The sequence below is a fragment of the Bos grunniens genome, chromosome 25 (assembly GCF_055505025.1).
Source record: "Bos grunniens cultivar Pamir isolate PY7600 chromosome 25, Bosgru_T2T1.0, whole genome shotgun sequence".
Lineage (NCBI taxonomy): Eukaryota > Metazoa > Chordata > Mammalia > Artiodactyla > Bovidae > Bos > Bos grunniens.
The window spans coordinates 41,813,852-41,839,330 of NC_141189.1; the positions used below are offsets into that span (position 1 = coordinate 41,813,852).

At 57.6% G+C, this 25,479-nt stretch overlaps 1 protein-coding gene across 5 annotated transcripts in view; it reads left to right on the forward strand.

Annotated features, from left to right (window-relative positions):
* UNKL (unk like zinc finger) overlaps window positions 1–25,479 on the forward strand; it is a 32,965-nt gene that overhangs the window by 1,579 nt on the left and 5,907 nt on the right. For 2 of the 5 annotated variants that reach the window (XM_086376482.1, XM_086376483.1), the window contains exons 3-10: window positions 9,314–9,564; window positions 9,878–10,011; window positions 12,871–13,006; window positions 14,205–14,322; window positions 14,732–14,816; window positions 15,332–15,417; window positions 18,617–18,679; window positions 20,991–21,168. In XM_086376482.1, coding sequence (XP_086232608.1) covers window positions 9,975–10,011; window positions 12,871–13,006; window positions 14,205–14,322; window positions 14,732–14,816; window positions 15,332–15,417; window positions 18,617–18,679; window positions 20,991–21,168 — 703 coding nt within the window. In that variant the 5' untranslated portion in view covers window positions 9,314–9,564; window positions 9,878–9,974. Of the gene's footprint in view, window positions 1–9,313; window positions 9,565–9,877; window positions 10,012–12,870; window positions 13,007–14,204; window positions 14,323–14,731; window positions 14,817–15,331; window positions 15,418–18,616; window positions 18,680–20,990; window positions 21,169–22,614; window positions 22,752–25,479 lie in introns of those variants that run through there. The other 3 variants (XM_086376480.1, XM_086376481.1, XM_086376484.1) reach the window with 2 other exon arrangements.

Genomic DNA, 25,479 nt, shown 5'->3' on the forward strand with positions numbered 1-25,479 from the left:
GGTTTCCCGGCCCCTCGCGCGGGAAGGCCCCGTCTCCGCTTTGAACTTTCCCCGTGACCGCTGGTCTTGGTGGGGAGATTTGTCAGCCAGTGCGGGAAGGACCGCGTGCGGCTGGGGGATAGCCCTTGTAGGGGGCAAACCGACTTTGCTGCGCTTCCCGCTTTGATCACGGCCCAGTTCTCTGAACTCCCTGCATTAGAGCCAACCCTCACGAGGTACAGCTTTTGAGTTTAGGATCATTTTGTAGTCGTCTCTTGCTTTCTGGTCAGAGAGCTTGTTAGAAGGTTTGCTCACATTGTGCACATGTATCCAGAATGGCTTCTTGCTTGCTGTTTATATGTTTAAATTTTAAAGAATTGACAGGAAGGTTATTTGCAGACTGTCACTTGTATAGCACTTTTAAAGTTTAAGAAATCCATGTTTTGTTTTGGTTGCTTTTTTTTTTTTTACAAGTTTCCTAATGGTGTTATGAACAGATGTCCTCATTTTGAAGTATGTAGAATATGAAAACAAGGAAAGTACAAGTTAGATTGTACTTTCATGAAACCAGCAGAGATCTGTAGCAGGAGGTCTTGCTTTTTTCCTGTGGGCTGTGTCAGGAGAAAGGGCCTCCCCAGTCCCTCCTGGAGGTGAGGTGGCGGCGCTGTGCCCCAGGGCCTCTTGGAAAAAACGTCTAGGGTTCAGCTTCTGTCAGATCCAAGTCTGATTTGGGGGAGGTCTTTTTGGTTTCTCAGGGGATTCCCTGGTGGCTCAGATATTAAAGAATCTGCAATGTGGGAGACCCAGGTTCAATCCCTGGGTCAGGAAGATCCCCTGGAGAAGGGAATGGCAACCCACTCCAGTACTCTTGCCTGGAAAATCCTATGGACGGAGGAGCCTAGCAGGCTCTGACAGTCCATGGTGTCACAGAATCAGACACGACTGAGCGACTAATGCTAATCGATAAATACTTTAAAGTCTTTCTTGAATCTACTGCAGTGTTGTTTCTGCTTTATGCTTTGGTTCCTGGGCCCTGGGGCATGTGTGATCATACCCACACCCCCTGTGTTTGACGGTGAAGTCTTAACCACTGGACCATTAGGGAAGTCCCCTGTTTTTCATTTAAAAAATGCTTAGGTCCAGGGAGTAAACTTTTGATCTTTGGCGATCATCTTAAAAGCTCTACTTCCTGAGAGGTTTTTAGTTGAACACCAGATAGTCAAATAAGGTTGTTAAGGCAGCCTGTAGCCTGTGGAAATAATGTAACTGGCTTCATTTTGGTTAAGATGGTATTATATTCTGTGAGGTCTTAAAAGTGCGTTATTTAATTGCATCTTGAGCTGCTGTTTGCTGCAAATCGGTGTTTGGAAGAGAGATGTTTTTGCCTAGCTAAGGCTTAGCCCCTGACTCCTCATTTCCCGTGGCCATGTCAGTCACCTCTCCTGAATGTAAGCCTTGAGTCGCCCTCAGGGGGCCACTGATGAGACCCTGCTGCAAAGACCCAGTCACCTAGCGTGTGTGACCCCATTCCAGAGTCCAGGATGGGAGACTGATTGGCAGTATTCATGGATGATGAAAAGAAAGCGTATTTTAGTGGCTGTTTTGGGTTCCAGAGTCTGAAGGGCCTGGTATTGATTCAGACCCATTGCTGGGCTTCAGGGTAGGGTCCAGTTCCTATGGGATGAAGAGTACTGCGGTGAACACCTACCTGGTGATGGTCCTTTTAAGCTGGGTTTAAACATTAATTAAATAGTATTGCAGTTTATTATAAAAATGTTAACATGGGGAATCCCCTGGTGGTCCAGTGTCAGGAGTACACACTTCCACTGCCAAGGGCCTAGGTTCAGTCCCTGGTGGAGGAACTAAGATCTCACAAGTGGGGCAGCATGGCTGGGGGGTGGGGGAGGTGGGGGTGGAAACACTTGCAGCCTGAATAGCATGCAAGTCATCACTGAGAAGAGTGGGATTAAAATGGGTGTCTGACACTGTTTGGGGTGTATCCTGTGAATATGTACACATAGTGTGAAAGTACATGTGTGTCTTCCTAAAGATTTCCTTTGTGACTTTTATTGAGCAAGTGAGATGACTTGCTTTAGCCCCACAGGAAGTGTCTGACAGGCCAGACGTCTCCCCTGAGAGTCTCTCGTTAGTAATCACTACTCATTCGGCCTGAGATGGACTTTCCTGGAGTCTGTCCTGTTGAATTACATATTCTGGCTCATGCAGGGTTGCCATGGGATCTGTAAATAGACTCTACCCTTCAAAGCAGGGAAATAGCCTCCTTCCTTTTATTTCAGTTCATTGCTTCTTGAAATGTCTATTTTGGGCTTTTATAGGACCAACCTATTACTGTAAATCATGAATATGTATCAGAGAGCAAAGACCCTTCAGTCAGCTCAGGTGACTTGTGCGTCCAAGGCGGTTCTGCCAGTCTGATGGAGCCGTGGGGCTGAGCCACAGGCAGGAGCGGGGACCCCCAAGAAGGCTGGCATCCCTGATGTCAGCTCCTGTGCTAGGCAGGTGGTCATTCTCCCCTCTTGCTGTCGCCCCTTCTCCTGGGGCGCCCTCACCACCTGTCCCCACCACCCCAGTGAGAACTCCAGCTGTCTCTGGGTAGCCCCCCATCCCCTCTCCCCCACGGGCACACCCCCCACCCCACAGTCACCCCCTTTCCCCAGCGGCAGTCACCCTCCTCTCTATCACACCTCCTCCCTGGCCCCGCCCCCGCTTCGCCCCGCCCCCAGGGGAACACCCTGTGGGCCCGCCCCCCCGCGGCGCCCTTTGTTCCGGCGGCCACGCCCCTTCCCCGGCTGGCCGCGTCTGGCCGCGGGGTCACGTGGCCCCGCCCCGTCCCCGTGGGAACTGGCCTCCCCGCGGCTGGGGCCACGCTCACTCCGAGTCGGCCCGGCGCTGCCTCTGGCCGCGGGGTCAGGCCCGCAGCCCCGGGTGCGTGTTCCCTCACTCCCCGTGCGGATCCGTCTCAGGTATTCCCTAGGCTGGCTCTTCGAAGAAAGCGGCGCGGGCAGGAGCGCCGCGTGGCTGGAGGTCTCTCCAGATCAGCCGCCCGCTGAGAGCTGTCCGAGAGCGGCCCGGGCCCCCAGCTGGTCCTACTCGCGGGTCTTGCTTCCGCTCCCCGGAGACCTTGTATCCCTCCTGTGCTGGTAAAAGGTGTCAGGAGCGTCTACAGAGGTCGGTTCAAAGCGAAGGCCCTTCCAGGACTCCGAGGGGCCCCTCCCGGAAATGTTTTCATTGGCAAACAATACAAGCAGCCCCCAACTCTGCCCGGTACAAAGTTGCCTCCCTCTTTGCTGATAACCCTCCTTCTGCCAAAGGCAGGCCGCCCGTGGGTGGCCTTCCAGGCCCCACGTCTAATAGATGTTTTCTTGGGTTTGGTAAGAAGTGGGCCTGCCCCCCCATCCTGTGCTGTAAGTTTCCAGGTCCTCTAGAGGCCTTCCTGCCTGCCTGCAGGGCTCCCTGCCGTGGCTCCACCGGCAGGCCCTGTCCTCTCCCCACTGCACCGGGGGCATCTGGTAACATGGCCCCATTGCCTCAGCGATGATGTGTGATTTGGGGACCTTCCACCTGTGAATCTGGGCACCGTGGGAGCTTGCTGACCTACAGAAACTTTTCTACATGTCCAAGGCTTGGTGTGCCTGTTGTGCCATACGGGTCCTTAGTCTGGCCTCTCTGCTGAGAGATGCTCTTGCCATGTTTAAAGAGTCGGGTGTCCTGGGACCCAAGGCTTAGTGAAAGTCTGTTCATTGCAGGAGGGTTATAAACTCTTGGTGTTAAACCGACCTTATGAGTAAACTCTGCTTGGGCTTTTGGGGGTGAGGTGAAAGCCAAGGGCAGGCTGGGAACATGAGAGCAGAATATTTAGAAGTTGTGCATGCTCAGTCACGTCTGACTCTGTACGACCCTGTGGACTGTAGCCCGCCAGGCTCCTCTGTCTACAGGGTTCTCCAGGCAAGAATACTGGAGTAGTGTGCCATTTCCTCCTTCAGAGAATCTTCCCCATCCAGGGATCAAACCTGTGTCTCCTGCATTGCAGGCAGATTTTTTACCACTGAGCTACCTGGGAAGCCCTATTTAGGAGTCAGGGGCTACTTAACAGTCTCGAGGAAGACACAGGCTTACAAGCTGACCAACTTAAGGACATTACAATCAGGTGACTGAGTTGGATCTATGAGAGACCAGTAGGTAGAAGAGCTAGAAGAAAGTGAGAGTGATGTTAGCACTTCAGTTTGTCCTGCAGTGAGTAAAAGGGGGCTGTGAGAAGGCGAGAGCTCTGGTGCTCCTTGGGGGTGAGTGGGGAGATGGCCACCACAGGGACAGGATCCCTGGAGAGGATGGCAGCTGGGAGGTGCAGAGGAGGGCGGTGGACATTGCTGGGCTGATGGTCCACGTTAGGGATTAATGAAGGGTGACTAGCCTGGCTCAAGAGTCCAGGGAAGCCCTTGGAAGCCAGAAGCTGGGGGTGCAGAGGACAGGTGTGTCAGCATGGGGTTAGCTGGCAGCCCCCCACCCCTAGTGTTGGAGAGGAGACTCTCAAGCTTCTCCCCACAAGACCCCCCCTTTTCTTCATCCCCCTACTCCCCTACCCCCAGCTGGTGTGGTCCACAGGTCTTCCTTTTCCCATTTTTCTGCTGCCACTCACTTTCTATTCCTGCTCCTTGAGGACCAGGAGAGAATCACGTTGTACTTGAGTGTCCCTCTGAGCCCAGTGGTCCTCCCAGTGCGGCCCCAGCCCCGCAGCCGCACCGTCACCTGAGGACTTGCCCTCAGTTTAGACCCACAGTTCCCACCAGTGTCAGCCCAGACTGTCCAGATGGTTCTGATGCGCTCCAGCCTGGCTTGCTAACTGGTGTTAACGCAGAGTGGCACTGGGTCTGTGTGTCCACCATTGCTTGGGTGAGTTGCAGGAGGGAACTGCTGGAGCTGTGTTCCTCTCTCCCCCTCCCTCCTGGCTCTAGCGGCTCCAGAGCTTCGCGGCAGACCTGTGTCTGACATGTGCTGCTGCACCACGGCGTCCACGGAGCCCTGTGTTAATTACATGGAGTGGGTCACTGGTTGGATGGGCTTGTCAGCTATGGACACCGCCCTGAATTTGGTGGGCTGTGGGACTGAGTCATGTTACACGTGCTGCCAGGCTGTCAGTGGCCCGGAGGTTGGATGACTGAACTCCTGCTTCGAGGAAGCACCTGCCTGCCGTATTGAGCTGACCCCTGGGGTCTCCCAGCCCCTTCCCCACTTCGGTGAGGGCCTTTTGTGTCTTAGATGTTCTTAGGCAATGGCACCCCACTCCAGTACTCTTGCTTGGAAAATCCCATGGAAGGAGGAGCCTGTTAGACTGCAATCCATGGGGTCACTAAGAGTCGGACACGACTGAGCGACTTCACTTGCACTTTTCACTTTCACGCATTGGAGAAGGAAATGGCAACCCACTCCAGTGTTCTTGCCTGGAGAATCCCAGGGATGGGGGAGCCTGGTGGGCTGCCGTCTATGGGGTCTCACAGAGTCGGACGCGACTGAAGTGACTTAGCATAGTGTCTATTAGTCGTTCAGTCGTGTCCAACTCTTTACGACCCCATGGACTGTAGTCTGCCAGGCTCCTCTGTCCATGGGATTCTCCAGGCAAGAATACTGGGGTGGGTTGCCATTTCCTTCTCCTGGGGATCTTCCCAGCCCAGCGGTTGAACCCAGGTCTCCTGCATTATAGCCAGATTCTTTACTATCTGAGCCGCCAGGGAGGCCCCTTAGATGTTCTTAGGTGAAGCCATTTTCTTTTCATTAAATGTTCTTCAATATCTTAATCTCAGCTCATGCTTGCAGGCAGAGGTGACATGCCCCTAGTGAAATAATAGTGCCTGTTCGGTGCTCAGTGCTAGGGAGAGGGGGGACCTTGGCCAGGTTCTGGTTGCCGTGGAGATGGTACTGGCAAAGAAACAAAATGATGCTAAGAGCAGACCTGAGGGACCGCTAGGAAATGGGAGGGGTGTGGCACCACCACATTCCCTCCCTGGGTCCGGGAGGTTCCCGCAGTTTCTGCCACAGCCTGTGTCAGCCCGTTGGTGGTGCTCGAGGTCCTGTGGTCCTGCTCGGGCTGTTCTGCAGACTTGGTTTTATAGACAGACCTGCAGATGCTGCCTCGGCTCTGGTGTGCTGGCTCCCTCCCCAGACTCTGGAATTATCTTCCTTTAAACGTACAGTAGATGAGTGAGTGTTTCTGAAGATTGGAACTGTTTTTGCAGAATGGCTGTTTTCCTGTTTAAGTCATTTTATCTTTTATTGAGGCGAAACATAACATTAAATTTGTCAGCTTGGCTCTTTTACGTGTACAGTGTAATGGTGTTGAGTTCATTCGCGGTGCCGTGCAGCCATCACCACCATCCACCTCCAAAACTCCATCTTCAAACCGAAACTACGTCCCCGCGAAACAGCCCTTCCTTCCATGATTTCTGATGGAAGCAGATGGTGTGTCTGTATTCCTGCCCCTCCCCCACCCTCCGAGGTAAACTGTAGGGCGCAGCGCTTCCTTTTCTTGGTGCTTTTACCTCGCGGTGCCTCCTGGTACCCCTCCCGAAGCCCTCCACGCAGACCACCCGCTCATACAAACCACCAGCTCGCTCCTCTGCCTCTGCGGACCTCCCTTGGTGTTTATCCCACAACTCGGTTGTCTCCAACCTTTGGCGGTTACAAACAGCACATCTTTCTGTCTCTGTTTGCTAGTCTGTCTGTGACGGTTACTGGGACAGAGGGTAAGGGCACGTGTCCTCTGGGTGCCTGTCACTGGCCGGCAACAGTGTCACTTGGCTGTCGCCCTGCGCCCCAGGTTCTGTCCGGAACAGACGGGCCTCCAGGTGAGTTTCTCTCATCAGAAGCAAGGCGAGTGCCTCTCAGTGCTCCAGACCCTTTGCATTTTCACTGAGCTAAGTTCCTGGTTTGTTTCTCTAGCTGTCGTCCTGTGACCTTCTGGTCCCTGATTCTACATTCTTTATTTGTTAGTGATATTAGTCTGTATATTAATGCAAAAAGTAGGGGGTCCTTGTTCTAGAACAGGCTCCCTGGTGTGGCAGAGGCTGCTCCCCGACAGCTCTCCTCTCTGGGATCCCAGGGACTGAGTCGTGCAGAGATGCGCAGGAGTGCCAGGAGGAGCTTGAGATGTGAGATGCAGCTCTGAGGGAGGGATTTTAAAGCAGGCTGCACCGGCAGCTAACACAGTAAAACTGCTAAGGAGACGTCTGACCATTCCACTCACGCTCCCTGAGAACTGTTCCTTGGAGCTTGTCGCTGGGAACATGGAGGAAACAGCTCGTATTCGGCATGTGGAGCACAGTCAGCATGCGGAGTGTTTCCTTTCCCATATCTGTGTGCGAGACAATAATAGTCAAGTTTTTTCTTCTCTTTTTTGTAAAGTGGGGACCAACTTGACCTGTAACCCGCTTTCTCCACTTTCCTCTTTTCCTTTATCTCACGAGGACGGCTCCGGCCGCTGGGATTGCCCGGAAGTGTTGTGCGGAGGTAATTGGAGGAATTGCCTCACTTTCAGTTCCTGCCCGCAGACAAGAGGGTGCGGTCCATCCCTTCCCCCGACCCCCGTGTCCATGTGCGGGGGCCCTTGGGCTGGCTGTGTTCCATTCTCTTATCTGGATGCTGCCACTCAGGTGAAATGCCGCAAGCCAGCCAGGTGTGATCTGTGACACGTGTCCCTGTAAGTGGTATTTCACTACAGATGTGGAGAGCAGCTCTTGCTTCTGTCTCCAGTGGACTTTAAGTTGTGATAACATCCCTAAAGTTTGCCATTTTAAATATTTTTAAATGTGCAATTCAGCATCGTTAATTACATTCAAAATGTTGTGCAACCATCTGTTTCCAGATTCTTTCTCCCAGACAGAAGCTCCGCCCTCTTACACACCCGTTCCCCCTGCCCCTCCCCGGGCCCCACTCTCTCCTTCCTGTTGCTGTGAAAGTGACTGCTTTAGGGCCCTCGTGTGAAACGACCCCCACAGTGTGTGTCCCCTGGTGTCTGGCTTGGTTCCCGTAACGTTGCAAGAACCAACGTTCCCGGAACGTTGCAGCCGCGTCCACACTCACTCTGCTGTCCGGATGGACCACGCCTCGCTCATCTGTCCATCAGTTGGTGGACACTTGGTTTGTCTCCAGCTTTAAGCTCTTGTGTCTCTAGTCGTGGGGGCACAAGTTTCTCCTCGAGACCCTGGCTCCTTCGGGGGTACGTCTGGAGGCGTCCCTTCGGGGCCCGCAGCATTTACCTTCTGCCTGGTGGCTGCAGGGCCCCCGGGACTTGCTGGGCACGGGGTCTTCTCTGCCTCTTGCCTCCTGCTCACGGGCCTGCACGCCCGAGGTGTGGTCAGGTCTGCGGTGAGCTGCCCTAACCTGGAGCCTCTGTTTCTTCATCTTCTGAGATGGGGATGCGGATTGCTTGCCCCTCGGTTGCTTTCCTTTTACCCTCGGTCCTGCCCATCCATCTGTGCTCTGCCCGGGAGCCCCCACACCCCAGGTGCTCCCAGCGCCTGGGCCACGGCCTGCCTGACAGTGAGGCAGCCCCCCACACCCCCACAGTGAGGCAGGAGTGGGCCTTTTCCAACTCCCACACGGTGCTGCCTTGCTGTCTCGGGGAGGGGCCGAGGCTGTGTTCTTAGACCTGGGGGCCTGCAGCTGTGGCCTGCATCGGCCTCGGGCCGTCCGGGGGCTGCTCAGAGGGGCTCCTGTCCCATCCTTCTGTGTCCATGGCTTTTGTCTGGAGGGACCGACCTAGAGGTGGGCTCATTCCCGCCATGTCTGTGCTGGGACCATCCATGCCATCTCACTGCTGACATCTCCCTGCGTGGGACCCTTGACCTTGGCCTTGACCCTGACCCTTGGTGCTCCTGGAGCTGCCCGTGGCTCTCCCTGGGCATGTGAGGCTCTGGGCCTTTGTGTGGCCCCAGGGACACTGCCCCGTCCTCCCCCAGTCGCTTTTCCTCGGCCTGTCCCCCACAGCGTCCTCCAGCGCCGCCTCCGCCGAGGGGTCCCCGGAAGCACCTGGATGGGAGGAGGGAGAGGCTGCCAGCCGCTTGTCTGATGGGAACTTTGTTTTCCACTTGATTCAAAAAAATTACGAAGGGTGATTTTCCAGGAGCTTGGGTGTTGTGCTTTCTTCCCACGTGTCGTCGAGGGCTTCGTGGGGTCTGAGGGCCGTGTGAGGGGTCTGGGGCAGGGATGGGGCTCTGGTGCTGTTCACCCTCCGACCAGAGCAGGCATCTGGGAAAAGCTGACGCGAGCCAGCCGGCCGGGGAGCAGGTGGGCCCCGACACGCACTGTCCTGTGCCCCCAGGTGTCCGTACCTGCACCGGACGACCGGGGCCGGGGAGCAGGTGGGCCCCGACACGCACTGTCCTGTGCCCCCAGGTGTCCGTACCTGCACCGGACGACCGGGGACACGGAGCGCAAGTACCACCTGCGCTACTACAAGACGGGCACCTGCATCCATGAGACGGACGCGCGGGGCCACTGCGTGAAGAACGGGCTGCACTGCGCCTTCGCCCACGGCCCGCTGGACCTGCGGCCGCCCGTGTGCGACGTCCGGTGAGTGGCCGTCCTGCCAGGAGCCGCTCTGCTCCCCCGGCCTCAGGCTTCGCTTGCCTCCAGGGGCTCTTCCGGGGCCTGGATTTTATTCCTAAGGAGAAAGTGACCCGCTGCTGTCCTGCTGACCTGGGCATGGGGAGCTCGGGCGTCTTGGGTGCTCAGCTCTCAGGCCTGTTGGGGTTTGAGTCGAGGCGGCCTTCCCGGGATGGACGTGCCTAGGTGGCTCCATAAAGTGACAGAGCCCTGTGGCCGTCTCACCATCCGAAGCTTCGGACGGGGCGCAGTGCCGTGACCACGCGTTGTTTGGTTTCAGGGAGCTGCAGGCGCAAGAAGCCCTGCAGAACGGCCAGCTCGGCGCCGGGGATGGCATCCCTGACCTGCAGCCCGGGGTCCTGGCCAGCCAGGCCCTGATGGAGAAGATCCTGGGCGAGGACCCCCGGTGGCAAGGTAACCCTGCGGCCACTGCCGTCTGCAGAGTGCCCACATAGTGGACCTCGAGACCGAGGCTCCGTGCACGCTGGCCCCCGTCAGCGCCCCTGCTCATGGGTCTGGTCCCCGGGCTGCTTGGGGACGGGACTGCATGGCGGCCCCTGCTCCTGCAGAGCGTCCTGTCCCGGAGCCTGCCTGCTCCCCGGCAGCCTCACAGGGCAGCGAGCGGTTTTAATTGTGAAACACTCACAACATAAACACCCCACTCCAGCACTCTTGCCTGGAAAATCCCATGGACGGAGGAGCCTGGTGGGCTGCAGTCCATGGGGTTGTGAAGAGTTGGACACGACTGGGTGACTTAACTTTCACTCTTCACTTTCATGCATTGGAGAGGGAGGTGGCGACCCACTCGGGTGTTCTTGCCTGGAGAATCCCGGGGGCGGCGGAGCCTGGTGGGCTGCCGTCTCTGGGGTCACACAGAGTCGTACACGACTGAAGTGACGTAGCAGCACAACATAAATCTTCCATTTTAACCATCTCAGCATCACAGCTTGTGGCATTTGGCATGTCTGCAGTGTGTGCAGCCGTCACCTTGGTTCTAGAACATTCCATCACCTCGGACAGAAACCCCTGCTGTTAGTGGGCCTGCTTCACAGCCCTGGCCCGGCTCTGCCGCCATGGGGCCGCCTGTTTGATGCTTCTCTCGGGCGGTGTGGTTTTAAGAGACAGGCCCCACCGCCCCCACCACCCCTAAGTTATGCCAGCATGTCTCCTCAGAAGCTTCGCACACAACACTTCAGGCTGCCTCACTTCAATGCTGAGTTCCCTGCAAGGGTCTTTCCCCTGCTTGCTGAACCCTGAGCTGCCCGGGGCCCAGGCATGCGTTTATAACGGTGGCCGCCCAGGCCTTCTCGGGACGGGCCTTGCGGGCCACCGTCCGTGTGCTTGTCCAGCCGTGCCCGGGGAAAGGCTGCCACAGAGGAACGGCCGCCCGCAGCTCCCACTTGCCGGCACCTCAGAGCTTGTCATTCAGCAGAGCAGCCGTTTTGTGTTGCAGCCCCTCAGCCCCCCTGGTCCGAGACCCCAGCTCCGCCCGTGCGCTCCGGCTGGCGGCCCGGGTCGGGGTGTGAGTGCCCTCGTCACCGTCGGGCAGGCTGAGCTTGAAGAAGTAAAGTGGGCCCGGCCAGGCCCAGTGATTCTCAGCCCTGTGGATTGAGTTTTTAAGGAGCAGATTTTCTTTCTTAGGGAAGTTCTTTGTTGGTGCTTCAGGAACACCTAGTATTGATGTGGTAACGTTTGTTACAGTTGACAACCAGCATTGATACACGATTGTATTGATACCCAGTTGACAACCAGGATTGATACACGATCGTATTGATACCCAATTTCTCACCCGCCTTGTGTTGTCCTCCGGGTTTGGGCAGATGTGTAAAGACTTGGATCCTCCCGTTAGGATGTCACTGCCCTCAGACCCTCTCTGCTCTGCGGCTGGTCCCTCCCCCTCCCTGCCGGCCGCTGACCTTTCACCCCACGGTCCTGTCCTACAGTGGGGACCACAGTGCACAGCCGTTGCACTTGGTGCTGTGTGTGCAGGGGTCCCCCGGTCTCTTCAGGGCTTGCTAGTGTCTTCTTATTGCTGAAGAGGTCTGGGGGGCCTGTTCATCCATCACCCTCCGATGGGTGTCCCCAGCCCCTGGGACTCGAAGATGCTGCCACGCCGCCTACTTCCTCGTGGGTCATGCCATGCAGTGCAGGACCTCTGTCTGTTGGAGACCTTCAGTCAGTGCTTGTGAACAAACAGCATACAATTTTTATTTTCTCAAAATCATCTTTTCTGCTCAAACTCCTTTTGTCCTCACCATGCCCTGCTGTGCGGTTCATGTTTCTTGTCATTTAGTCAGTTATTTGGAACTGAGTTTGGCCTGGTGGAGGTGGGGCCATTAAACTTGGGCGTGGAAGCGTGTCCTGGGCGTCGCGGCACAGCACTGCCCCGGCCTTTCCCGCAACACCTCAACGGTCAGCCCCGCTGGGCAAGTTTGGTTAAAAACAATGGCGTTTGTAAAAATATAAAGGGAAGGTCAATTATTAACCAGCCCAAAGAAAGTCAAAGTCACTCAGTCGTGTCTGAGTCTTTGCGACCCCATGGACTGTCCGTGGAATTCTCCAGGCCAGAATATTGGAGTGGGCAGCCATTCCCTTCTCCAGGGGATCTTCCTAACCCAGGGATTGAACCCAGGTCTCCTGCATTGCTCAGGAATGCGTATTATTTTCAAGAATCTCCTTTTATTGGATACGGCTTATAAATGACCCTTGGTAGGTTTTTATTTTTTGCTTTAAGATAACGTGAAATGAACCATTTAGAAAATAGACTTTATTTCTCAGGGCAGGTCTGGGGCCCACCTTATGGAACGCTCGGGGGCTTCTCACGTGGCTACTGCCTCCCCACAGGCGGTGGCCCTGGTGCCAGGGGACGGCTGTCACAGCGTCACCTGCCGGTCAAACCAAGCCTTTTAAAAGTGTATTTCGGAGGTTTCTAGTGTGTTCAGTGGTGTGCGTCCTTCACTTTCATCCGGTTCTAAAACTCTGTCCAGTCTCCCCGAAGAAGCCCCGGGCACACTCTGCCGCGGGTTTGCCTGTCCTGGACGCTTCCTTTAAGTAGGGTCAGGCCGTGCCTTCTGTGTCTGCCGCTCTCGCTGACCACGCATCCGGCCCGCTCAGGGCTCACCCACGTGGCACGCGTGTCTGTGCTTCACCCCTTTGCCTCCACCATGGGACAGGCTGCATGGCGTTTCTCGTCACCTGCCCAGAGACGCTTGGGGCAGCATGGCCGCCGTGAGCGGGCGTGCGCATGTCCCCGTGTGGACCCCTGTCTTGCAGACACCAACTTTGTGCTGGGCAGCTACAAGACAGAGCAGTGCCCCAAGCCGCCACGCCTGTGCCGCCAGGGCTACGCATGCCCACACTTCCACAACAGCAGGGACCGGCGGCGGGACCCTAGGCGGTTCCAGTACAGGTGAGCCCGGGCCCTGGGTCACGGGTGTGGGCCTGGCTGCCCCTCCACTGGGCTTATGTCTGGCTCGAGGCTCTGCTTTAGGCAGTGGCCCCTCCATTCCCTTCAGCCTCCCTGAAGGCCCTGGTGTCCAGGGATGCCAGCCCAGCAGATGCCCCCATGGTGGCAGGTGTGGTCAGGGTGTGGCTCCTCTGTTTCCCTGTCCCCCCCGTGACCTGTGCGTCCTCCGGCAAGGGCGCCTGCTGGCGAGGGCCCGCCCTGGCGAGGCTGGGAGTCCTGGTGCCCACAGCCTGCTTCACCCTCTCTGGGGGCCTGACTTCCTCAGGTTGTGGGTTTGGGTCTCACCTGGGGTCGTGCACCTGGGTAGTCCTGATCTCTTCCTGGGCCATTTCCTCCTCCCTCCACCTATCCTCACCTTGGTGCCCGGCTTATCCTCTGGTTTCCCAACCCGCCGCACGGGCCCAGCACTGGGCAGGGTGGGGGCTGGGGGTGCAGAACCTCCAGGGGTGTCCGGGCATCTGGCCCCTCACCTTGACCCTTCTGTGGGTCCCCAGCTCTGTGTCCAGCTTGTTCTTTGAGCCAAAAGTCATTCTCCAATCATCTGACACTGCCTCGCATGCCTTACTTGGCCTTCATATAGAAAGAGATCTTTTTATGACGGTTACTGTTCTGAGTGGTTTAACGAGAGTTGAGGGTCAGAGAACCTCTGAGTATTAGTCACTTGATGTCGTCTCGAGAAGGTGAAGTAAATTTTACTGCATATAAAAAGGGTAGAAAATCATAAAATATGTCCTATTTCCCACAGATAAGTTTAAAATAAACCCCATACAATAAAGCTGCTGGGAAGCACCTGAAGCATGGAGGGGGTTGTTAGGGTTTTCGTGTCTTGGGCCCTGGGTCTCAGATTCAGTGTTGAAGCAGTCTGGTGGGGAGAAAGAGGGTGTTAGTCCCTGGTGGGCTGTGCGGGGTTGGACCTGGTCGCCCAGATGCTGCAGGAGGCCCGGCTGAGTCTCACGGGCGCTGGGGGCTCTTACCGAGACTCACTCACACTTTGTGGAAAATGAAAACAGGCTCCCAGATGCTTTCTGGGCTCCCCTGGATGCTTGTCCTGGTGAGGAAGGGCCAGAGTATGCAGGGCTGCGCCTGGTCTCCAGGGGCGCATGGGGAGGCCATCTGCCCACCTGAGCCCTCCTTGCCGCAGGTCCACGCCCTGCCCCAGTGTGAAGCATGGCGACGAGTGGGGCGAGCCGTCCAGGTGCGCAAGTGGGGACAGCTGTGCGCTCTGCCACTCACGCACGGAGCAGCAGTTCCATCCCGAGGTACGGGCGCCCGATGGGGACTCGCAGTCTGCTCACGGGGCACATGCCATGGCCGCTTAGCAGGCACTCCTTGGGCACCTGCTGGGTGGCGGCCACTGAGCCAGGTGCATCTTTCAGGAAACGCCAAGTGGCCAAGCTGACCTGGAGGGTGGCTTCGAGGACAGGTGCCACAGGAGTGGCCTGGGCCCACATGGTTCCCGGGGTTGATGGGCCCACGCAGGCGCAGCGCCCTGGGCCGCTGGAGGGTTGAGGCGGGGGGAGGCATGCTGCCTGCATCCGTCGTCTTCAGGAGACCCCGTTGTGGTGTGGTTCTTTGAGCTCTGCGTCGTGACTGGCTCGGCTCCAGGCCTCCCGCGGACACGGGTCTCCAGCCCGGTGCTCTACGTGCTGTGTCGCCCTTGTTTCCTAGATCTACAAGTCGACCAAGTGCAACGACATGCGCCAGACCGGGCACTGCCCCCGGGGCCCTTTCTGCGCCTTCGCACACGTGGACAGTACGTGCCACCTTTGCTGGGATCGGGCGGGGGCTCCGCCTTGGGCGAGGGTGGCTGGGAGGGTCGGGGGCCTCTGGGCCTCCTGGGGCCCAGCCTGGCCCTGCCTCTGGGTGCCCCAAGGTCCTGAGTGCAGTCACTGTGACCAGATGAGCCTGTACAAAGCACCTGAAGGGGAAGCAGCCTCGGGTTCGGGAGGTGCACAGACGCAGCCCTTCCTCACTGCACCTGGGAGCTTCCTCCTAAAGCTGTGAGCGTGGGTTCCTGCTCTTACGAGCATGTTACGAATTCCAATTTTACTTTTTTTTTTTTTTCTATTTTAATGGTGAGGGTGGCTTTTCCCGTTGAAATTCTCCATGACTTTGGAGTCATTCATGATTCACCCCAGAAGACATGAGGGTCCCTTGCAGGTCAGCTTATACCTGTCAGAGGCTAATACACACTTGCCCCAACCCCAGCTTGGGGTCCCTTAAGCATAGTCTCAGCCAGGAGCCACTCAAAGCCCTCTTTCTCTGCAGAGAGCCTCGGGATGGCCAGCGACTGGAGCTGCCGAGACCTTGCCCTCACCAATGTCCCCACGACCCCCAGTGGGCAGCCCGGACACGTAAGTGGGGACATCCAAGGAGGATGCCCGCTGCCATTTGGTTTGAATCCAGTGTCAGGCACTCAGATGGGTGTGGTCTCTGCGTGATGCGGTTGGAGGCGGCCTGCCTGCAGGGTTGGTGGCGTAGAAGTGTCTAGAAGAGTCCTGGCCGAGTCCTGACTCAGGTGGACTTGCTTGGCCTCGTGTTTTGTCAGAAACGCATGTGTCAGTCGTGTGCGAGGCGCGGTCTCCGCCTGAGGGTGAAGAAGGACCCCCATCGGGCAGGCGAGGCCATGCTGGCAGCTCCCCCGTGAGGAGCACAGCTGACAGCTTGGGACTCAGTGTCTGAGGTGCAGGCGTGTCCCGGGGGCGCCGTCTCGGGGTAGTGAGTATCACAGGAGTTCTTCTTCATCGGCCGTGACTTCCATAAAGCCGTCTGCAGGTGCTGCCTCCGCATCTGCCTGCAGACGGGGCTGAGTTCTTTCAGCGGGGCAGGGAGTTGGGCTGCCCTCCTGGACGATGCCCGCCCTGTGCCCGGGTCGGGCTCTCAGCTCCACTGCTGCCGTATACAGGGCTGCACTTGGATGCAGCCCCCTCCCAGCTCCTCAGTTACCCTGAGGTGGAACTCCAGTGCAGCTCCTTCATGGTGAATGAACAGCGGTGGTCCAGCCACCATTTCTGGTTCACCTTATGTGAGCCAGAACTTGGGAGGGCCTGAAACTGGAATCTCCAGAACTGGAAATTGAGAGAGAAGTTAGTAAGATCCTCTAAGGAGTTGTTACGGAATCCCTTGTACTGCTCATCATAACAGGTCATAAGTCAAAAGGCTGAGTTGTTGGGGCAAAGAATAGCAACATTATTCAGAAAGCCAGTAGACCAAGAAAACGGTATAGACTCGTTTCCCAAAGAACCCAGTTAGAAATCAGGCTTCTTTTGCACTAAAATGGGAGTGGGACTGTGGTTGGTTGGGTTAGCCTGTAGATTTCAGACCATAGGCAACATTCTTTTAGTGATTAATTTGTAGCAAAAGCAATACAATACAAATGTTAAAGTGAAAGAGATCCAATATGGAGTCAGATATGTTTTCCTATGTTACAAAGTGTCCAATAAAAGATTGGAGCAAAGTGTTTCAGAGTGAAACATCCAGCCTTCCCCTGGGCAGGAGCAGGACCTGGAAACTGGCTGTTCCTTCTGCCCCATGTTTTCAGCAAATGCTCAAACAGACTTTGAGAGTCCAGGAAACATGTGGGATCTGAGGCGCTGGGGTCAGTTGGGCCCACGCCTCGGCGTGAGGTCAGGGACGTTGGTTTGGTCAAGACCCTAAGGGAATGTGTCGGTTGGGGTATTTGGAGACCGTCAGACCTCAACATGAGTCTTGCTGTCCCAAATGAGCCATTTTCATTTAAGGTGATGGTGAGGGGATTTGCTTGGTGGCCTGGTAGACTGGAGCTAAGACTGAGCTCCCAATGCAGGGGGCCTGGGTTTGATCCACCTGGTCAGGGAAGTTGATCCCGTGTGCCGCAACTAAGACCCAGCACAGCCAAATAAATAAATATGAAAAAATAAATAAATATGAAAATATAAATAAGCCAAGTTGGGGCTCGGACTAGAGGCCAGCTTCCCTTCCCTGTTTCCCAGGATCTCATCGCCTTTGACAGCCGAGCTGAGTGTGAGTGAAGTGCCCTGTGCCCAGAGGCGCACTGCTCTTCCCATCCTCCTCCTGCCCCGTTCCAGTGTGTCTGTGAACAGCTCAGCGCCTGCCCAATGTGATGGGAATTCCTGGTGTTGCGGAGCATGAGCCCCCACCCCCGTCCCCGGCACAGGGCAGAGGCAGAGGGGCCTGGATGGGGCAGAGCCCTGGGACTTGATGAGGAAGCCAAGTGGAGCTGTTTCAGGATGGCCTGGCTCCTTCACAGTGTAGCTTCTCCGTGGAGCGAGGATCTCGGGTCCCGGGTCAGGGCCTTGGCGCCATCGCCCAAACTGGGGTCGCAGGGTCACTTGTGGAATTCTAGGAAACCAAAGATACCCAGATGGGCTCAGAGTTGAGCCATCGGGCAGGAGGAAGGAGCCCCGGTCAGGGCCAGCGTGAGCATCACTTCTCCGCCCTCCGTGGGTCCTCCTGCAAACGCAGAAACCAAACAGGACGGGGTAACTGGAGCCATCGCAGGCTCACGCATCATAGGATCAGACACAGGAACCAGAGTACTTCCCAGGCCTGCGGGGCGTTTCACGGCAGCTTTGTGCCGACGTTTGCCCTGAGGAAGTCCAGGCCCCAGACGCTGTAGGCAGAGCCGTCCTCGTTCGCAATAGCCCCAGAAGGTGGTTCGTGGGAGTCAGGAGTCCATACACACAGGCAAGGGGGGAACGGTCCCCTCTACCCTTTCAGGGTTAGTGTCTGGGGTCCCGCAAATTAAACTGACCAAAGCCAGCTTAGCTGGAGGAAAGATTTATTATTTATTCATTGGGATGCCAGACCTGAGGACTTACCTACCGTTTTAACAGAGAGCGATAAATAGTGAAGAAGTGACTAGACCTAGGGGTTTCTGCTTTCAGGGAGCTGAATTACGGGATGGTAAAGACATGGGGGAGGAGAAGGCGATGGCACCCTACTCCAGTACTCTTGCCTGGAGAATCCCATGGACGGAGGAGCCTGGTAGGCTGCAGTCCATGGGGTCGCGAAGAGTCGGACGCGACTGAGCGACTTAGCAGCAGCAGCAGCAGCAAAGACATGGGGGGATAGTGGACGAGGAGGGTTACGGAGAGAGTCTGTGGTAAGGTTCAGCCTCCTGCAGCCCCAAGTGATTTGAGTTCTCTGGGGTGAAGCTCTTCCCCTCCTCTTGGGAGGGAGGGGACTGTGTCCAGGCCAGAAGGAGAGGGCAGAGAATCACCTTCCAGGAAACCATCCTTTGCCTCAGGGGTTGACTTTCCAAGACTCTCCCCGCACTGGAGGTGCAGCCCTGCCTGGGACACTTTGTTTGACACTGTGGGTTCAGGGACCTCTCACCTGCCTCCACACAGACCAGCCGAGAGCTCAGAGATCCATGTCGGGCGTGGGAAATGGAGCCCAGGAGAGCTGACACAGAAGCAGCGACTTGAAAGCCTTTTCTGTTCCCTGGACTTCAGTGCTTGGCCTTTCCTGCCTTCCTGGTGGAGCTGAGGTCTCTCTGGGGTTCTGATCAACTGCTTCTCCTTCCAACAGCCAGTGCGTTTTCTGTTGCAGGCAAAGCGGAGAGAGTCACCTGCCGATGGCAGCCAGAAGGCCAGCGAGCAGGACGGCAAGCAGGTACCTCGTGCTGTCTGCAACCGACCTCTGCCTGTGTTAGGACTCTGCACGCAGCTGGTCACACTCACCCCCGCCTCACACAGTGACCGGGCTGACGTCCACTTGTGAGACAGCTCCTTTCTCACAGCCCCCATAGAGGCGTCTGTTCCGTGTTTCCTTTGTTTTCACGTTTTAAAAAATGTACCTTAGAAACAACAGAACCAAAGCCTCTTAAAGGTTCCCCCCGCCCTGGGAAAAGAAGAGGTGCCCTTCGTGGTCTTCTGTGTGGGTGACGGCCCCACAGACCGAGGCTTAAACCGCAGGCCTCGGTTCCGTCCGGAGCCCGAAGTTGCAGACGGGGTGTCGGCGGTGGCGGTTCTTCCTGGGGCCACCCTCTGCCGTCTGCCAGTGGGCGCCGTCTTCCCTCTGCATCTGTGTCTGTCTGCAGTCGTCCTTTTGCCATCAGGACATGAGTCCTGTCGATCAGGACCTGCCCTGACGACCTCGTCTTAACTTGATTCCCTTGGTGAAGACCCGACTCCCAGTCAGGTCCCGCCCAGAGGTACAGGGGGGTCAGGACCCCCATGTCAGTTCCAGCCGAGCCCACGACAGCGTCCGTTGGTGAGCCTGGCTCCCTCTTGGGTCACAACCTGGGCTCGTTCTCACCTCTGCGGGAGTTGTGAGGCTACACGGAGGCTTCCCCCGAGTCGGACCCTTTCTCTCTGTTCTGTGCCACCCAGCTTCCCGTGTGCTCGTTTAACCGAGTTGTTTGAGAAGCAGGGATTTTTTTCAGACATGGGACGCGTGTTTTTCTGCCACTGTGGAAAGGCGGAGGGAGTTTCGCCAGCTTTGCAAGGCTGGGGCCTGGTCGGCAGACAACGAGCACACACCCTCTGCTCGATTGTCACTTGTCTCTGCTCAGTGCTTTCTTTTAAATCCCCAAGTGGACAGGGTGTTGCTGTTTCTCTTCTGCTGGTTTTCTTGGTGCCCCGAGGGTGCCTCCCAGGGGACTTTTCAGAGGGAGATAATCAGGACTTTTTACCATTAGGAAGTTCTGAAGCCATCTCTGAAGTCAGCAGGATGATTGAAAGTAAAAATACAACCCAGTTACTTTGTGACTTTTTAAAAAGATATTGAAATCGAGACGTTGCTCATTAAGAATCTGAAACATGAAATGTTAACAGTAGCATAGCCAACAGGGCACTGTGGCTGTGGTCTCAGGGCTGTGGAGGAAGGGCCTGGAGAGGAGTGGGATGCGTGGCGGGGCACCTCGAGAGGGGTGGGCAGTTTCTGATGTGATATATGAGCTATACCCCCTCAGGCGCTGTGAGCAGGCTGGCCAGGTTCATCTACCAGCCAGTGCTCACCTACACCCAGGGACCCCCTCCGTCCTGTCCCCAAGCCAGGCTCCAGGGACAGTGAACAGGGGTTGGGGAGCAGTATCGGAAAGCCATCTAAGAGGGACCCTGGGACCCTGAGCTTTCTACTTGTTTGAAGGGTCTGCTGGAATGCCCAGGGGACGCCATGGCCGTGAGGCTGGCCTGCTGGCTCTTGTGGGCAATTGGTGCTCAGAGCTGCTTTGGGGACCCCTTCCTGCGTGTGGGTGCCGTCCGCTCCTCCCCAGGACCTCCGTCTCCTCCTGCAGCCACAGAACCCTGAGTCCCTGGGCCCCGACAGGACAGCCCAGACAACGCACCGTCTCACTTTGCTATAGCCTCTGACTCCTGGTTTCCTGGTGACCTTGGAAAGCCCCGAGGCCTGACTTCATGACTCAGTCCTGGTTCATTTTTATTGCTGCCTTTACTGTGTGCAGTGCCCTCCACGTTCCTGGCTGTTTATCCAAGATTGTGCCAGTTCTTTTCCTTTTAATCTATCAAATAAAGATAATGCGAATTGCCCCAATCTTTTATTTTTGTTGTTGGATAATGAGATTACAAGGTTATTTCATCGAAATCATCAGAAGCATTGCTGGCTGTCTGCTCGTGCCGTGGGAGCTTCTTTCTTTCTGCTCTGCATCGCTATTACCATGATTCTTACTATTGTCACTATAAAGAATGACACTCTCTGGATGCACTTGTTCCCATCCCTGGGTGGTAGCAGCTTACGATTCTGCAGCGACAGTTTCTAACTAACCAGACGTTTAAAGCCCCTCCCTCTAGAATATCTGGAAGAGTAGTTGGCTCTCTGGTCTGCTGTGGGGAGCGAAGCAACCTGGCCTGTCCGTTGTGACTCTGTTGTCTCTGTCCCCCAGTGTCCTCTGTCACTGCGCGGCCGTGATCACGTTGCTGTCCACGAGCCCAGCGCTGGCTCATCCTGTTGTGTCTTTGCACAGAGCCACCTTGCGGTGTTGGCAGTGGGTCACCCCCTCGCTCCCAGCGTGAGTTCCAGCCTCGCGTCCAGTCTGGCGTCCAGCACCGGCTCAGGCGGCTCCTCGCCCACCGCTCTGCCCACCCTCTCGGCCCGCACCCACCCGCTCGACCCTTCTGGCAGTGCCGGCGAGGGCGTCCCAGGTAAGCCCGGGGCTCTGCTGCCTCTCTGCACTTGCCTTGACACCTTCCGGTGCACGCGTGTGTGCGCACGCTCCTTTGCAGAAGAGCGTTTCGGGTGGTCACCTGCCACTCCGGCCGTGCTGCCCGGGGAGAGCGCCTACCTCGCTGGGCGCCACAAGCGGCAGAGGGGATATGGCGCCCTCTGGCGGGCCAGAGCGGCAGCACCACCGAGAGCCCGAGGCTTCAGAGAAATGACGGGGGCCTGTAGATTCGACGGTGACCAGGGTGGGGAGCGGAAGGCGTCCCTGGCGGCTGGGCGTCCTTGTGGGTTTGTGAACTAATCACCCATGTAATCGGACGTGGGGGTTCGGTTAGGGGCGGTGGTCGGGGCGCAGAGCCCTGGCTGGGACTGTGGTGAAAGCCCAGGGAAGAGTGGAGCTGGTGCATGAGATGGCGCCTTCCAGGTCACGCTGGTCCCCTGATCCCCGTCTGGACAGTGGGCACCTTGCTGTTGTGGGAAGTCACAGAACGTTCAGAGCTGCCCTCTGGCCCCGGGAGGAGGGCCCTGGCTGGCCTTTCCGCTGTTGGCACCCAGGACCCGGAGTGCACAGCCTCCCCCCCCCCTCATGCCCCACTCCCCCATTTCCTCCCCCCTCCCCACGCCCCACTCCCCCATTCCTCCCCCCGCCCCTGCGTCCCCCGGGGTGCACCTCTGCGATGCACTCACTGCCTGAGAGTCAGCTCAAACAAGCCGGTGCTCCTTACAGACCTCCCCTTTCATGGACTCCGTGGAGCCCTTTCAGGGCCACTGGGCAGGTTCCTCTCCCTTGCCTTCCACCTCACACAAACAGGTGGAGCCCTGCAGAGTTCACTGCCAGGTGGCTGGCAAACGGTGGGACCCGGGAGGGAGGGACCCAAGGCTGTGGGCAGCTGAGGGCAGGGTCACGGCCTGTTAACCCACGGGCGCTAGGTTGAGCGTTTTACTTGAGCCGCTGCGGGTGGGCAGGGTAGGAGCAGCCGGCCGGCGACAGGGCTCGCGGAGATCCCACTTTAACCCACCAGAGCAGCCCTCGCCGCGGTGGTTTTCGCACACTTTGGGCCCGGGGTCCCAGCACGCTGCCTTGCAGCGCCGGCAGAGTCAGGTGCTGGTGCGAAGAGGTGGAGTGCCCCGCCGAAGGCCCGTGCTCTGGGCGGTGGGGACGCTGTGCTCTGAGGACGCGGAGCTCCGAGGACGTGGAGCCGCGAGGCGAGCACCAGTCCGCAAGCACCTGTCTGCACGGCGGGGCGGGGCCAGGGACCAGGGCCAGGGGTGGGGTACCCTGGGGGCGGGGCCAGGGGCGGGGCGGGGCAGTGGGACGGGGTACCCAGGGGGCGGGGCCGGGGCGGGGTACCCAGGGGCCTGCGTCACCGGGGCGGGACGTTTTAGGGGCGGGGCGATCTAAAGCTTACGTCACCGGGGCGGGACACCAGGGGCGGGGCATCCCGTCTGGGGCGGGGTGTTCAGGTTTGCGTCACCAGGGGCGGGGCCGGCGCGGGCAGGCGGGGAGTGGGCCGCGTTTGAATCGGCGGCGGTGACGGCGGTACCAACGCGGGGTGCGGGAACGGTGAGTCAGCATTGTCAGCCCCGCTCCGGTAAGGTGCGGGCCGTCATTCCCCGGAGCTGCGGATGGGGCGGTGCGCCATCTGCCCCCCGCTAGATGCACCCCCCATCCCCTCCCCGCAGGCGGCCAACTCCCGTCCCCCCAAGCGGGCCAGGTGACCCCTCAGGTGCGGTGCATCCGCTTCTTCCTCTCGCCACCCCGGCCGCCCCCTCCCCTCCCAGTGGCCCTCGTAGCAGTCTGCGGCACCTGCGTCCCGACCAGGTGTGACAGCCAGGGGTCCGTGCCAGGATCTTAGGGGTTGCGGAATGAGGCCAAAACAAATCTCCCGTCTTTAGGACCCTGCTCTGCGGGGGCGCCCGGGTGTTCCCTGCGTGGGCGCCATCCACCGGGCTCTCCAGGGAAACCTGCATCGCCTAGCGTGGGTGGGTCTCCCGCTCCCAGGGTCCCTGCCTTGTCCTGCTGCGAACTGCCGCTGCGCTATGGGGAACTCAGACCAGCAGTGAGCCGCTTTGTCGGGTGCGTGTCCATCCAGCAATTAGCGGAAGGACAGCCAGCCAGGGGCATCCTGGCCCGCCCCAGGGGGTGACGGGTCAGGGTTTCCCATTCTGGCCTCTAATTCCTTGCGCTGTAAGTTGTCCCCATGTGTCGCCTGGTCCTGGGGACCTGGGCATCCCTCAGATGTGCTGTGTCACGTTGGGAACTGAGCTTTGTCAGGGCTGTTACTCAGCAGTTTTCAGCTAATTGCTCACTAATGTCTGGGCAGTTCCTGGCATTTTGACACGGTCAGGTACGGCAGGTTATAGGTCAGGTGACTCAGTCACGTAGATTCTGAGTGTTAAAAGTCATTTCTTTTGAGAGAACATCTCAGAACCTGGGTCTGATCTTAGGGAGCAGTGGGGTGTGTAGTAGGACAAGAGAAGCAGCACTGATTCTTTTGGGGGCTGGGACACTTCTCGGGGGCGCCTGCCACCACCCCACACAGGCTGTGGCTTGTCAGGTGAGACTTGGTCCCGGTTGTGCCCTGGCTGCACCTGAGGGGGGCAGGGCAACAGCAAGGTCCTTCTGTGCTGAGTCACAGGGTGGGGGTGGGGGAGTGGGATGAAGTAAATGCCTTCCAGGTGAAAAAGGCTCCTGCGCTCAGTTTATTTCCATCCATCCATCCGTTCCTTCCTTTTACATGCCTTTGTTAGTCAAAAAAACGTTTCTGAAACTCTGCCAGCTTTGAAGCCAACCTGATCCCCCCACTGCAGGGTGAAGGGCCAAGTCCACATTGTTGGGCCCAGCTGACGGGCATGTCCCAGCCTGGGGAGGTGGTGCGGGGCAAGTATGCAATGGGTGGGTCACCCTGCTTATGCACAGCAGGTGAGTCTGCACGTCAGCCCGCAGTGGTCTGGGTCTGAGATGGACCACACGGTCCAGGTGACTTGAAGGGATCTAGCAGGGGGAGATTCTGAAAGGGTTTTGGCGTTTTCTCAGAAGTGCTGGGGCTGATGGGAGCTGTGTGTGAAGCTGCCGCCCACAGCAGCGCTGCAGTGTGAAGGCAGAGAGGGGCCCCTGCCGGGGTGGGTGAGGGTGAGAGAGGGTCCTGCTGGGAAGCGTGGACCAGTCACTGAGGGGGGTGCGTCTTTTCCAGGAGGCTGGGCTTGGGACATGAAGGGGCTGGCATCCCTAAAAGTCTCCTGGGACAGAAGAGGTCAGGGTTGGGGGCAGCCTGCAGAGATGGGGGCCCTAAGGGGGTGGGGGGGAGCAGCTGAGGGCCACGCTGGGCTCCTGCTCAGCACGTGGGTGCCGGTGCAGCAGCCTGAGGGAGGCACCGCGCACACAGTTTGCTAAGGGGCCAGGGCTGCTGTGGGTCCTCCCTTGCCGGCAGGCAGTGATGCAGCCGCGCTGGAGGACAGCTGGTGTCTGCAGGTCAGCACCACAGAGGTAACTGGTGTCCGGGTGTGACAGCCACAGGAGGGGCTGCGGGGCTGCCAAGGAGGACGGGAAGGCCAGGAGGTGGCCCCAGGCAGAGGAGGGAAGAAGGACAGGTGGAGGGTGGCGGTGGGGGCATTTAGGAGCACCACTCAGGGCTGGGGGGCAAGGCTGGGGCAACAGTTTGAAGAGTGAGATGGAAACTGGGGATCGCAAGACGTGGGGGTCAGCCAACTCAGGTTGGATTTGGGTGAGGGCCTGAGGGGCCTGCCATCATGTCTTAGGAAGGGTGGGAGCCAGAGGCGGCCCCCTTTGCAGAGTTGACCGAGGCAGGAGGGGTCCTTAGAGGCCTGAAGCCCCAGGCCTGCAGGAGGCGCTGTTGGGCACAGAGAACAGCCTGGTGAGGATGGGTGGTCCCAGTTACTGATGGTTAAATTAAAGGCCTGCCTCAGCCCTGCACTGTCTGCTTCTGACCCTGGGAATGTGACCTTATTTAGAAACAAGTCTTTGCAGGAAATTCCCTGGTGGTCCAGTGGTTAGGACTCCTCGCTTTCACTGCCCAGGGCCCAGGATCAACCCCTGGTCGGGAACTAAGGTCCTGCAAGCCGTGAAGTGCAGCCTGCCCCCCACCAAAAAGTGAAAAATAAAAGTCTTTACTGGTGTAATTAAGGTAAAATGAGGTCATTAGGATGGTTACTGGTGTAATTAAGGTAAAATGAGGTCATTAGGATGGGTCCTAATATGATATAACATGTACTTAGAAGAAGGAAACTTGGACACAAAATACAGGGGAGGGACGACCACAGGAGGACAAGGC